The sequence below is a fragment of the Aptenodytes patagonicus genome, chromosome 6, assembly GCF_965638725.1.
Source record: "Aptenodytes patagonicus chromosome 6, bAptPat1.pri.cur, whole genome shotgun sequence".
NCBI classification, from domain to species: Eukaryota; Metazoa; Chordata; class Aves; order Sphenisciformes; family Spheniscidae; genus Aptenodytes; species Aptenodytes patagonicus.
This window is the reverse complement of record NC_134954.1, coordinates 5,427,678-5,441,942: the sequence shown is the minus strand read 5'-3', so window position 1 is coordinate 5,441,942 and position 14,265 is coordinate 5,427,678. Positions and strand designations below refer to the sequence as shown.

General features: G+C 42.7%; 1 protein-coding gene across 1 annotated transcript; it reads left to right on the top strand.

Moving 5' to 3' along the window:
- Positions 1-1,196: 1,196 nt before the first annotated feature.
- LOC143161748 (thiamine transporter 2-like) lies at positions 1,197-10,771 on the top strand. Its single transcript, XM_076340927.1, has 6 exons — positions 1,197-1,587; positions 2,829-2,985; positions 5,175-5,991; positions 8,225-8,417; positions 8,982-9,123; positions 9,937-10,771. Exons 2-6 carry the CDS (start codon positions 2,836-2,838, stop codon positions 10,057-10,059), a joined length of 1,425 nt encoding a protein of 474 aa, XP_076197042.1. The 5' UTR covers positions 1,197-1,587; positions 2,829-2,835; the 3' UTR covers positions 10,060-10,771.
- Positions 10,772-14,265: the final 3,494 nt, after the last annotated feature.

Here is a 14,265-nt window from a genome sequence, read left to right as displayed (position 1 = left end):
TACTCTGGGTTTTCAGCTGCAAATCAGTCAGAGATTTCATCCAAAACAGTAAGATGTACACATCTACCTGTGCGTTCACGTACATACACACACACACTCTCTTCGGAGAGGAGGTAGTTGAGGCTTGCCAGGTTATGAGCAAGGCTGGAACCGCAGGCTCTGTAGTTCTGCAGGAAAAGGAAGCTCTGAACAAACCCACCTCTCCTTGCAGCTTTTAGTATTAAGTGCTTATCTTTCTCCCAGCGTGCTAAAGGATTCCATGTAAACATGGAAATCCCGAGCTGAGCACATCGCCCCCCATAGCTACAACCCCCTCTAAATACAACACTACCTACCTCTGAAACATCAGCGGGTTTGGGCACAAGTCATCCATGAAGATACAGTCCAGCGAGATAAGGCCAGTTCTGGCCAACCAGGAGCAAACAAATTGTATCTGTATTCAAAGCAAGCAGGTATTAAACCAAGAACCGCGTGGGTTACCAGAGAAATGCTAGTCAGCAGCCACCTTTCAAGCAGGCCGGTAGACCTACCCAGCAGCATCTTCCCCATGGTTCTTTTCCTTTCTCAGAAGCCATTGGTAAAGAAAGAGAATGAAGCACGGAGGCAGAGGCAAGCCTGGCTTCTCTGAACGCTTGCCTGCCTGGTTGCACTACACACTAGAAGCAGTGCGACGAGTTTCCATACCTGTGGAAAAAGACCGGGCTCTGTCCAGCTCGCAAAGCTGCTCTGCGTAGCACGTGGGGCCCCTCCTGCCAGGGCCACAGCATTTGCTCCCAGCGTCAACACACATCCCACCGACAGGCTTCAGGGTCAACTCCCTCCTCTGATGAACCTTGGAAGACATAGGGAGTCCAGTCTAAAAAATTGGGTAAAGGAAAGCAAAGCAGCAGCAGCATTTCTCTGAAGCAGTTCTGATTTTTTAGCTTAGAAGCTAGATTTAGAAGGTTCTTATCTTCTTGTCCATTTGCCCTTAAGTGACAGATTGGTCCTTATATAGAAGTAATTCCTGGCTAGCTAATAGTACGTGGTATTCGATGTCCTACCTCCCCGCAGCCCCAGCAATGCCGGGACAGTCAGCAGAGACGCCGTGAGCCCAGAGGCCACCGTGCTGTGCGCCGGGGAGGGTCAGTGTCAGCCCAGACCGTAAAATGGGTGCTGTGTCTTACCCATGAATCAGAGACCAGAGCTTTTAAAGGTATTTATTAACACAAAAAAGCAATCAAGTGATTGCCTTCTTGCCATGTCAGTTTTTATTAATCATTAGCTACTGCGAGTCTTAAAGCTTTATCTTAAAATTAGAACTCAGTTTGCTGACAAAACCTGTAAAGGAGAAAGCTGCCCCTGCAACCTTCATGGCCAAGTCCTGCAAACAAGAAGAGCTGTGATGAATTATTATTATTATTATTTAAATTCTGTTAACATTTTATCCAGTTTAGAAAGGACTTTTAGGAAACAATAAGACACAGAAATTTCTTACCGCCTCCAATCCTAAAGGGTGGTTTCTGACTTCTACAAGACAGAAAGTCATCCTAGGAGAGGACTGCACAGGAATCCACGGCAAACGTACCACAGCCACAGTTTTGACAGGTAATGTATTACCTTCGGAGTTATTTGGAAGCGTGCTGGCCACTCACTTGCTCAGCGCATTTGGAAGGGATGCAAGATTTATGCTGATGTCATTGATCAGTCCGGGGTTTATTATATTTTTATTTTGAAGAGATAACAGACACCAAAGGATTTTAAAGCAGATATAAAGAGTTAAGGATAAAGCGGGCTATTTTTTTATATGTAGATACAATGATTTGTAAGAGGCAATCATTTGAAATCAAGTTTCAAGGTTAGGGTTGGTTTTTGTAACCTTCCTCTGAGGTCATAGAAATACTGCCTTAATAACAGACTATTTATGCTAAGTTTTAATAAAATATATAGTCTCTCAGTGCAAGTAGAAGCACTTTTGATAAAGTGCCTGCTATAAAATGGAATCCAACAATTTAAAAGAAATAGCTTGTAACAGCTTGATTAAACATTAGTCAGTGCTTTGCTTTCATTCTTTTATGGTTTCAGAACATTCTTGTTTCACTTGTTTTCCAGGAACAGTGGAATTGACTTTCTAAAGCAAAACAAGTAAAATAAGCTTTAAAACGCCAAATCTCTTTAGACTTCTTTTTGCTGCCAACTACCGTGAAGAAACAAGTCCCATGCTTTTCCTTTTGATCACTTCCAAAAGTGAATCAAGGTTCCTCTTTTCTAAGTCTGAGCAGGTACCACGAGCAGATAGTTTCCGCATCTTTATTTACCCACTCAAATGACGGGAGTGCAAGAAATATGACGAGTATTAAAGTATTTTGAAGAAACCGAGCTCACAATGGGTTGCGAGCTGGCTGGTGGCTTTTGTTGTCTGCAAAAAGGCTTGCACTTTCATTGTTCCACTTGGCTCTCAGGCTGCAAATCAACAGGAAAAAAGCCTCCGAGCATGCCGAGACTGAGCTTTAATCTCACAGTTTGGCCGCTCATTTATTCAGAAATGAGACTGTAATGGAACTTTATTCTTCCACTACAATACATCCAATCGATTCTAAGTACATCATTAAGAACAACCTTTGATAGATGATACAGAGGCTGGCATTTACCACCACCAATGCACCTTGATCCAAGTTGTTCATTTACAAGCTGCATCTGCGATCACTGGCGGGTTTAGCGAGAGAAACATTAGCTGAAGTAGGGTTAGTTAAAAAGTAAACTTACAAATGAGTTTTTACCAACTGTGAAGAGCATCTTTATAAATTCCTGGTGTGCTCATTTCTTCACTACCTTTTTTTTTTTTTTAGGTAGACTATGGATTGCTGGAAGGAAGCCGTCGGCCGCAGCTGGATTTATCCCACGCTGATCATCTGTGCGAACGGATTTTTCTCCACAATGAGGCCATCGGAATCTTTTCTCACTCCTTATCTAACCGGACCAGACAAAAACCTAACGATTGAAGAGGTACGTAACTATTCTCTTAAGTAATAATTAAAAGGCTTAAAGCATTAAGTCTTACAGCAGTAACTGAAGGGGTGATAAAGTGCTCAATAATACAGGTATATTTTATCTAGACACTTGTATTTAAGATGCTCTGGAAAAAGACTAAGGACTCACCTCTTTTGCAGAAGGTCAAAACTTTAAAGTCCCTACATTCTTAGGGTTTGAAACCACTTTGGTGGTTGTTTAAGAAATGGATACTTCCAGCAAAATCAGGTCAGCTAGTTCCTCTCCCCACCTAGAGCCCCAGAGGAGCAACACTAAGATTTATTTATACTTATTGTGGAATTGATTACACCGACAGTAACGCAGTGATTGTAAATCATAAGAAAACCAAGCAGACTTCCCCTTATGAGCTGTTAGATTATGACCTACATTACAAGATTGTCTGATGCATTCATTACCCTCTGGAGGTCAGGTTCACATGCAAAAAAGAAAATACGGTTTTTGACAAAAGCACGCACTGCAAATTTCCTTGCTCTGCTCTTCTGTTCAGCACCGGCTGCATCAGGAGCACACTTCCCAACAAAAGGGGACATAGTTAACAAGTGGCTGAGTCATGGAGCTAATGGTATAATTAGAAAACGCAAGCTTGGTACACCCACATAGAGCTAATGAGAAGAACAGTCATTCCTGATGTGCAGTAGCAAATGTTAAGGCAGAATCTGCCAGCACAGTGTGAACCCAAGGTTTCTTCCAAAAAAAGGTATTTGTGGTTTGGGTTGTTGGGGGGAGTGGGAGTCCCCCTTTTTTATTTTTTTTTTTTTTTTTTTTTTTAACCACAAAGGGAAATTTTCTCTCACACATGAAATACACAGACAGCATGATAGGATGCCGTAGTTCTGATTTCAGCAAGAATCCTTAACTCAAAAATAAGTGTAGTACGGACACTGGCTTTTTCAGCCAAACTCACCTCTGGTGAGCTAATTCCATAAGTTTCAGTCAAACACTTAAAAATTCTAATTAAAATTCAGAGAAACAAAAGAATTCACCCAGAAAGATACAGTGAACCTGCTGCTCACCACGCAACTCACTCCAGTACCGGTTCAGAAGTAAAAAGATAACCAGCTACTGTTGTTCCTCCAGCACTTGAAACGATCCCTTTCTAGTCTAATTGCTTAAGCAGAGAACGAGCCATCGTGAACGGATAGCCTAGCGGGTCCAGCAGTTACTGGATAAGACCTCCCCAAAACAGGCAACGTGCACATCGCAAAGTGAACTTTTTCTATGACCGTACCTGAAAGAAGGGGATACCCCCGCCGCGGCTGTAGTCAAGCTCCCTGGGCAAGCACTGAGCTTTAGTGGCGACAGTAAACGTGCAGATCAGTTTTAGAAAAAGAGAAAGAATTTCTTTTCAGAGCATCTATGCATTGAAGGCCAACTGAAACTTACTGAAATACTGTTCCATCAAAGACTTGCTTACTTCTTACACATTAAATTTGAAGAAAATGTAGAATCATAGAATCATTGAGGTTGGAAAAGACCTCTAAGATCATCGAGTCCAATACCACCATGCCCACTAAACCATGTCCCTAAGCACCTCATCTACACGTCTTTTAAATACCTCCAGGGATGGGGACTCCACCACTTCCCTGGGCAGCCTGGTCCAATGTTTAACCACTCAAGGTGGTTAAACAAGGTGAAGATAGTGTAGTAACAGCGACACGCTTGCTATGTGCAGTTCCAGTTCCCCCACCGTGAGAGGCATATGCATTTTTTTCTAATTCTAACAAAGGAGAGAGGTGAACAAAGGCATACAATGCCTCAGTAAAAGTTAAAACTAAATAGGCATTCATTTTCAGCTACTGCGGAGAATAGGATTCGATGCTAGACACTTTCCTCTGACAAACGCTGTTATAACCGCTTTGAACAGCTGCACATCAAAAAGTCTGCCTTCTTCATGGGCCTTTATTAGAACTATTTTTTAAGCCAGGCTACCTGTTTATGTAGTGGAGCATAGCACCACTACCTTTGCCTCTTGAGGAGTACAGTGAGAGTTTTGTGATTTAAGGCAGTTTAAGTCAGCACAATTCACACAATTCAACGTTTCCTGTCACCACAACTACGTTCCTTCAACACCGTCATCAAAAACTTCAAAACCAACATTTTAAATGTATTTTTAAAAAAATATTTCCTCTTTTATTCTCTTCCAGGTTACCAACCATATTTTCCCAGTTTGGACGTACTCCTACCTTGCACTCCTTTTCCCAGTCTTCCTGATTACAGACTACGTGCGCTACAAGCCCATCCTCCTCCTCCAGGGCATCAGCTTCATCGTCACGTGGCTCTTGCTCCTCTTCGCACATGGAGTGGCGGCCATGCAGGTGGTGGAATTCTTCTACGGGATGGTGACAGCCACCGAGGTCGCCTATTATGCCTACATCTACAGCGTCGTCAGCACCGATCACTATCAGAGAGTGACGAGCTATTGCAGAAGTATCACTCTTGTTGCAGCCACCGTTGCCGCCGTGCTGGGACAGCTGCTGGTTTCCTTAGCAGATGTCTCCTACTTTCACCTTAATGCCATTACTTTGGCTTCCGTGTCCCTGGCATTCCTGTGCTCCTTTTTCCTCCCAATGCCTCAAAAGAGTATGTTCTTCCACAGGAAAGACGTCTCAGAAACTCTCCCGGGACCAGACAAAGGTGTGCCTACGGTCGGCTCCGACAGGCCATCGAGCTGCCAAGAGGACAAGGGCTCCGTGTCTGCCGACAGGGGACCGGCACCCGAACAGCAGGCCAGTAACGCCGAGCCCCAGAATCACGTGCTCAGGGTACTGGTGCAGCTGAGCAAGGACCTGAGGGATTGCTACAGCTCTAGGAAACTTCTCTACTGGTCCCTGTGGTGGGCTCTGGCTACGGCAGGCTTTAACCAGGTTCTGAATTATATCCAAGTGCTGTGGGACTTCAGAGCCCCCTCTCACAGCTCTGCAGTGTACAACGGAGCCGTTGAAGCAATAGCAACTTTTTTAGGTAAGTAAGAGATCGTTAGCAACTACTGCTAACCCATCGTGTGCTGATGGCATTCTTCAGCAATGTCTTTGGTGCCTGTTTATTTCTTATGAGGACCAAGGTCAACAGCAACAGCCTCCAATATATAACACCCAAACAAATAGTGTGCAAAGCATGTTTTTACTGTATAACTTTATCAGTTGGGTCTTCAAAAATAATCTTAAAAAAATACATAGGTATAAGCTTTTCCTTCTTAGGGGAGCCTCATTCCACCAAAGCGTTTTAAGAGTTTTCATTTCACAGCTCTGTTTGGACCATGAATTTAACCCCAAATAAGCAGTTTAAAAACCCTGTGCAATGACACCTTGCCTATTCCTCCCTCAACTACGCCTGAAGTTGGTTGTTTAAAAATTAAGAGCATATTAACAGATACACTGCTCTAGATGGTCTGTTTAGACAGTGGATTAAAGATTATTTCAGGATGAGTGCTCCTGAACAAATACTCTGTGGCTGCATCTGTATCCTGGTCAATGAGTTTGCCTCTGGATGTGACATCCAAGGAGAGGCTGAGAGTACTGTAGTAGTTTAGCCTTGAGAAAATGAGGGATATTATTAATGTGCATAAATACTTGAAGGGGAAAGAGGATGGAGCCAGACTCTTCCCAGTGGTGCCCAGTGACAGGACAAGAGGCAAGGGGCACAAATTTAAACAAAGTTCCACTTAAACATACAAGAACATTTTTATTGTAAGGGTGATTAACACTGGAGCAGGTTGGCCGGAGGTGTGGACTCTCCATCCCTGGAGATGTTCAAAACCCGGACACCATCCTGAGCCGCTTGCTCTAGTTGACCCTGCTTTTAGGGCTAGGCAATCTCCAGAGGTCTCTTTCAACCTCAGCCATTCCGATTCTCATTACAGTTACGCGGTCCATCCAAATGACATTCCTCTTTGGCCGCAGAACAGAAGGCATATAGGTAAAGTATAACTTCTTCATTTAAATAGCTGTGCAGCACCAATGGAGCCACATTTTTAAGCTCACATTTACACAGCTCTCTCTCCTCCTTCATACCAGGAGCTTTAACTCACATTTCTACAGGGAACTCTCAGTTTGCTCTTCCTCCCTGCAATCAGCATGAAAATGCATTTTACTGAAGCTACCCCAAAACTTCTGAGACTACTGGTTTGAGCAGCACTCCCAAGGGCTTTCTTGCTTGTACACCCTCTGGCACTCGATACCATTTCAGAGTACAGAAAGCACTCAGTTACGGTTATAGCAGTGATGGACCAAAGGAGTAGGCCTGCTATGACCTTCTGAATTCTGATGAAGAGCCCGTGCAACCAGCAAATGAAGTCCAATCTTGCACTAGGGTGCCAAGCCTGCCTGAAAACATCTGGGCAACTGGTACTCTCTGGACTCCGGTAACTCACAGCTGTATAACCTGCCTGGACCAGACCTCTCTTTGCATTTGAGCTACTAACCTCACTCAGCATACTGTGTTTCAAAAGAGCTTTCGTAAGCCTACAGGAGCCTGTGTGCTAAAGGAGCATTAAAAAAACCCCATAGCTGGATAACCTTCTTACAGCAGTAGACGGTATTTCTCCAGACTGGAGACGGGGAGAAAAGTAAAACTCACCATCATTGCAGAGATTTAAAAAAAAAAAAAAAAAAAAATCAAGGCAGTGGAGTTTGTTACACCATATTACGCTCAAGTAAGGGCTTTTACTATATGTGATGGTCAACAAGGCATTGAGAAATGCAGTTTATAAGATTTTTCACCAGGAACTGAAAAAGATGCTTTCATAAAAAAAAAAACCACAAAGCATGAAGGAGTGCAACGGATTTGCATTTCATTTCATAAAGATCTTTACATGAAGGAATTAAACTCCATTATGCGTATTTTGGCAGAAAATGCTTGGTGGGATTGTTCTTCTCTTTGCTCACAGTTTTCAAAAAATGGAGTAACGACAATAGACAACAACAATGGTACACTGCTGCCTCCAGCCTTAGGCACGAGGCACTTTCTCAGAGTACTTCCATCTGTAAAGGCTCTGTAAGCAAGGAAAAAAAAAAACCCCAAACAAGCAGAAGACTCCCACACCGCTAATAGAAAATATAAGCCACACCATTACCAAGGCCCATTGTGGCCCTAACAGTCTCAAGAGCTCCTGGCGTGATCCATTTAGACAGTTACGCAAGGGCTCTAGAAGGATGATGATGTTTCAGAGTTTTAATTCTTACCTGTAATTTTTTAGGTTCAGCGACATCCATGGCAGTTGGATACGTCAAAGTAAACTGGGATCTTTCTGGAGAACTGGCTTTGGGAATTTTCTCTGCAATGGACGCTGGGTCTCTGTTTCTCATGCATTTCACTGACAACATCTGGGCGTGTTACGCTGGTTACCTCGTGTTTAAAGCGTGCTATATGCTCCTCATAACAATAGCAACGTAAGTATGGTACACAACAGTTCCAATTAAATTGATTTAAATCAGTAAGTGTCACATCTTTAAAATTTATCAAAATTTTACTGAAAGTTTCCCTAGAAGATTTTTAAATAGGTCATGACAGCAGCACATATTATTTCTAGCTTATATAAAACTATGCTTAAAATTATATGACCTAACCATTACAATAGGTTATTCCAAGTCAGAAACTACCTTATTCTGCATTTAGCTGTTCAATGATCAATTCAAGTGTTCATGAATACATGAATTGATGAAAATACAAGTATTCTCTGAATGATCAAATGAACATACGCAGGTCTTTATTTCGCAAAAATATCCACTCAAATAAGTAAAAGATAAGTAGGATGCACAAAAGTGCCAGAGCCAGAAAAACAAGGGATTTCTGCCAAAATGAAGCTGTTAAAGCTTAATAGCTAAGATTGAAGAGGCTTTATTCTATGAAGAATCCCGCTGTGCACATTAAATTGTTCCCAACCTTCCTCCCGTAAGTAAATTGCAAGCGTCCGTGTTCCCCAAAGTTCAGTTAACCTGTACGCTCATTTTCAGGTTTCAGATTGCCGTCAGTCTGAGCATGGAGCGTTACGCCTTGATGTTTGGCTTCAACAACTTTGTTGCGCTGGCGATTCAGACAATTTTAACCGTTGTTGTAGTAGATTCAAGAGGTCTGGGACTGGATATCAGCACCCAGGTAAGCCACATGGTTCACGCTGCTCTCAGTTCCCCTACTCTCCTCCCAAAGAGGGTTCTACTCCAAGATCAGCCCTTGGCAAGATATTAGGCAGCGGGCTAGCTTAGGGCAGTTATTCACTTGAAAAACAGGTTTGTTTAAAGTGAACTGGCAGTAGCTACTACCACCTACTTGTCCTCTAGGCCTGCCAATTTTGCATTTCTGCAATGATTTTAAGAATATTTTCGTAGAGCAGAAGGGAAAGACCACCACCTATTACTCAGGGTTGGGTCTTTTTTATTTAAAGGCTTACTATTCACAAGTTTATTGTCAAAATACCCTAAACGGAAGCAGGAAGCAAGCTGAAAGGCCATCTACGGGCCTACTACTAGGGTAATTTTAAGTTACATAGTTTCATTGGATGCATCTTTAAGCTAATGTAATTCTGAAAATTAACTAAACTCATGATTCCCCATTAAATTTCTAAGTTTAAAGTTTAAACTTACATGCTGAAGGAGGGTCCAAGTCTCCAGCTTTCACCTTTCGAGAGAGGAGCCAGAAAGCGCAGGGCAGAGCTGTCGTCCTCCCTCACGGAGCTGGGGAGAGGAAGCACGTAACGGAGTATTCTCTCCCCCTCCTTTTACAACCGCAGACTTCCAACAGTATGAAGTCAAGCAGCCAGACTTCTTGAATCCTTTCAAGATGGGATCATTTTGGGGCAGGGGTGACAGGGAAGGGAAGGCAGCAGTGGCGGGACACCCCTTCAGTTATTACCTAACAGCAAAAGCAGTTTTTGACTCTTCTTCCTCCTTCATCCCCCCCTCCATTTCCCAGTTTCTCATTTATGGCAGCTACTTTACAGTCATAGCTGGAATTTTCCTGATCAGAAGCATATACACCATTATCTCCATCAAATGCAGAAATACCAGCGTGGCTGGTGAAAGCATTGATCATTAACGGAGACAAAAAGAATGGCTGCAAGCAACAGTGCCGAAGGCTGCACCATCTGAACAATGAATTAGGAGAAACATAATGCTCAACCAAGCAAGACCGGTCAGTGGTGAAACAGGCTGTTTATAAGCCTACAGCATAAAGAGCTTTGTCAACAGGATGATGCATTTTGCCCATTTTCTTCACCAGTAGTTCTAATACCAAACAATCCTCAAACAATCTCCTATTTCAACTTAAATTGAATGATCTGACACCAAAACTTCTATTAATGCTCGATAAGCACAACAAGCAAGTGCATACAGGTGCCTGAACCTCACAACAGAAGAGCTTCTAGAACACAACCTTTGAACTTTCACTTCTACTGAGTATTTCAATTAAAGGCAATTTTGTCACAGGCACAAGACCTTCAAACATTCCTAGGTGTGCTGGTTGTGGCTGGGATAGAGTTAATTTTCTTCACAGTAGCTGGTATGGGGCTGTGTTTTGGATTTCTGCTGGAAACAGTGCCGATAACACAGGGATGTTTTCGTTACTGCTGAGCAGTGCTGACACACAGTCAAGGCCTGTTCTGCCTCTCACCCCACCCCACCAGCGAGCAGGCTGGGGGGGCACAAGAAGCTGGGAGGGGGCACAGCCAGGACAGCTGACCCCAACTGACCCCAGGGATATCCCACACCATATGACGTCATGCTCAGTATATAAAGCTGGGGGAAGAAGAAGGAAGGGGGGGACGTTTGGAGTGATGGCGTTTGCCTTCCCAAGTCACCGTTAGGCGTGATGGAGCCCTGCTTTCCTGGGGATGGCTGAACACCTGCCTGCCCATGGGAAGCAGTGAATGGATTCCTTGTTTTGCTTTGCTTGTGTGCGCGGCTTTTGCTTTACCTATTAAACTGTCCTTATCTCAACTCGAGTTTTCTCACTTTTACTCCTCCGATTCTCTCCCCCATCCCACCGGGGGGGGAGTGAGCGAGCGGCTGGGTGGGGCTGAGTTGCCGGCTGGGGTTAAACCACACCACTAGAGCAGTTGCCCCATAGCAGCAAGACGGATCTGCTGGAAAGCTTGCCACAGAAACCTTTTGAAAACTTAGTTTTTCAACTGGAAGTTGCAACATGCATTTTTGAAGCAAGTTAACAAATAACAATAAACCATTTTTTTTCCAAAAGACACTACTTCTGCATGTTCAAAGGTGGATTACTACAATGCTGTACAGCACAGCAATACTGCCACTTTAGTTTACAAATGGCCAAACGCAGTCATTCCGGATTCCACACAGCCAATGCACTCCTCAGAAATCCGAAGTTACAGGCCTGTAGGGAAAACACCTCATTACGTACAGACAAACTGCTACTGACGCAGCGACAGCTTTACTGTGCATTTGTTGAAGATGTACAAATACAGCACACTAACCTTCCCTTTGAGTGTCCGTCTTGATAAGCACATGCATTAATTACGTCTGACAACTGCCATGACCCACACACACTTACCTTTGCAAGCAAAAGACCCTCCTAAACTAACTTCTTATTTTTAAGCCATGGGGAGACACTTTGTTTTCTATTCACGGCAGTCTTACTTAAATAACACCACTTGAGGTTTAGCTATAACTAAAGCTAATTAGGGAATGCTCTTTCAACTGCGTTCAATGATGTCCACTTTGGAGTCAACTATATCAGACAGCAGCAAATTCCATTGTGTTCCTTTACCACAACTTACAGATTTGCCAAGAGTCAGAAGTAACTAATGTTTCCCCCAATTCAGCTCACAAGCAAGTAAAAATCATTAATTCCTTTAAAAAGATACTTTTAAAAGCTGCTTGAGCTTGCCTTTATGCCCCAGTAAGTTTTCCCTTCAAGAGAGCAGAATACTTGCATCATATTTATAGTTCTTTCAGGAACTCCAACTAAATTCGGTCCTTTTCAAATGAATTTCTTGCCTCAGCATTTGTTTCAACACAGTGCTTGGGAGTTTGCAGCCATTAAGTAACTTTGAACTGCAGAAACTGGGCATCGCGTCTGCCTTGTAGAACTCAGGATGTACCCTCTTACAGCACCTTCTTACACACATAAGAGCCGACATATTAGGAGTGAAAGTATTAATCTAGAAGGTCTCCAGATTAATTTCTGTATAAGAGGACTAAAGGTATCAAGTGAAGTTCTTTAATGCTAAAGCAGAAGAGGATACCGAAAAGCTAGTGGAAGTATAGCTTTCTGGCAACTATGCTAGTTGCATGAGCAATTGCGTGAACAACTGCAGAGATTTCTAAGACAAAACTTTTACAATCCTGAGCAAAGAATTCATTTTGTAAACATAGCTATAATTTTAAAAATCTAATCAACAAAACAGCTATGGTGCCAGTTTCTGCTCAAACAAAGGAGACTCAAAACAACACACGATCTTCAGCCGCTTGTCTGGAGTTTGACAAACTTAAAATTAGTGAACATACACTAAACAGATGTGGTTGTCTGTAGCAGAAGTTGCCAACCTTTTATCTGCATTCAAGCTAGTTATGAAAAATAAGGTATTCCACTATTTCTGCAGCATAATCTAAAACTACATGCCTTGCATACTTAAATGAATTTCAGTATCTCTTCGCAGTAATCAGCTTCATTTGGATCAAAACAACAATTTTAATAGACCCTGATCTCATTAGCCCTTGCCCAAAGCTTAATTTACATCAATTTAGGTGAAGGGAGCACAGGATTGGCCCTCTTCCACAAGGCTGTTCCTCATCTCATTGACAAGACAGTTGGTTTGGTCCAGTTCCCTGCAATAAGCATATTTAAACATTCCGCGAGTCCTTCTGAACCCTTGCAGTTCCCCACTCTCTACTGCATTTATGTGTTACTACCCCAAAACAGGTAAGGTCAACAACAGGGAAGAACTACAGCTATTTATACTATGCTAAAAAAACAAAAACTATGGCGAGAGCGAGGCCATCACTAACATCCTGGAAACCCTCAGTTGCTGGGGATTTGTTTAGTGAATATCCCAGAGAATCCTGGGAATTAAACCATACACCATACTCTATCCCGCAGTCCTCATCAGCAGGAAAAGACAGACTTCAAATCTGTTTTAACTTTAAATATGCCAACAGGACAGAAACAGACGTTTGAGTGAGGAATGCTGCTCTAAGCAGCTTGTTCTACAAGCTGCCTGTCCCCTGCTTCGGCATCTCCAAAGCTTCAAAAAAAAAAAAAGGTATGATAGAGAAATGACTACCCCCCCCCCAGGCAGGCAATGGAAGTCAAAAGCACTGCCACAGGAGCGTTTTTACAAGCAGCGGTCAAGTCTCTCAGCTCCCCTAGAAATCAGCAGATCTAACATGCAGGCAGTCAGTTACAAGTGAGATGTCTTACCTTTAAGAATTTTCGCATTTGTCTCAAATGGCCTTGCACAACCTTTTCTCAAAAATCTTCTGACATTATCCGATTTATTTATTCCCGTTATCTTGAAAGCTTGAGAGTTTTGTTCTCCAGCTGGTCAGAAACCTGTTTTTAAGCTTGCAGTTTATGTATTCATGATATATTTACATTACTTGCCTAGTTCCAGTATTACACTTCAACCACGTGTGTTACGCTTGAGCCAAGTTATCTCTGTTTAAAACACCAACTGCTGTGATGCAGTTACATTTTTCTTGAACCTTCTCACTATTACAGACTAGACAAGCCAGACATTTTTTCCCCCCTCTACAAATTGCATTTAGTATGACAGGAAACATTCCAGTACTTAAAAAAATAACTGATGAATTTAATATTCCACGGGAGGTCTTACTAATATATATCAATTTTTAATAGAAAGAGTGCTATTACATCTGTGGTACCTTGGCCTGCTATTGCGCACACTGTTCCGATCACAGCTAAGTCTTGTTCAAAGACTCTCATTAGCCACCCATAATTACGTGTCTTTTGCCGCTAACCATTTCGCGAGTAACTACCCTCCTCAGTGCTTCCAGTGTCCTTCATTGCACAGCTATTCTGTCAAAATAATCCAAGTTCACTTAACATTTTCCTGTTCGATAGGTCGCTTCACTGGAGCTAGAACAGCAAGCTTAATCACAAGGACACAAAGAAACATACCCAAGGGAGGCATGCGAAAGTCTTAAGCTTAACTCACCTTTAAGCATTTTGCTTCTGATAACTCATCTGTGTACAAGACTGACAATATGTACGTTTTAACCCAATAAAATGTTACTGCACAGAAATAATGCTACACAA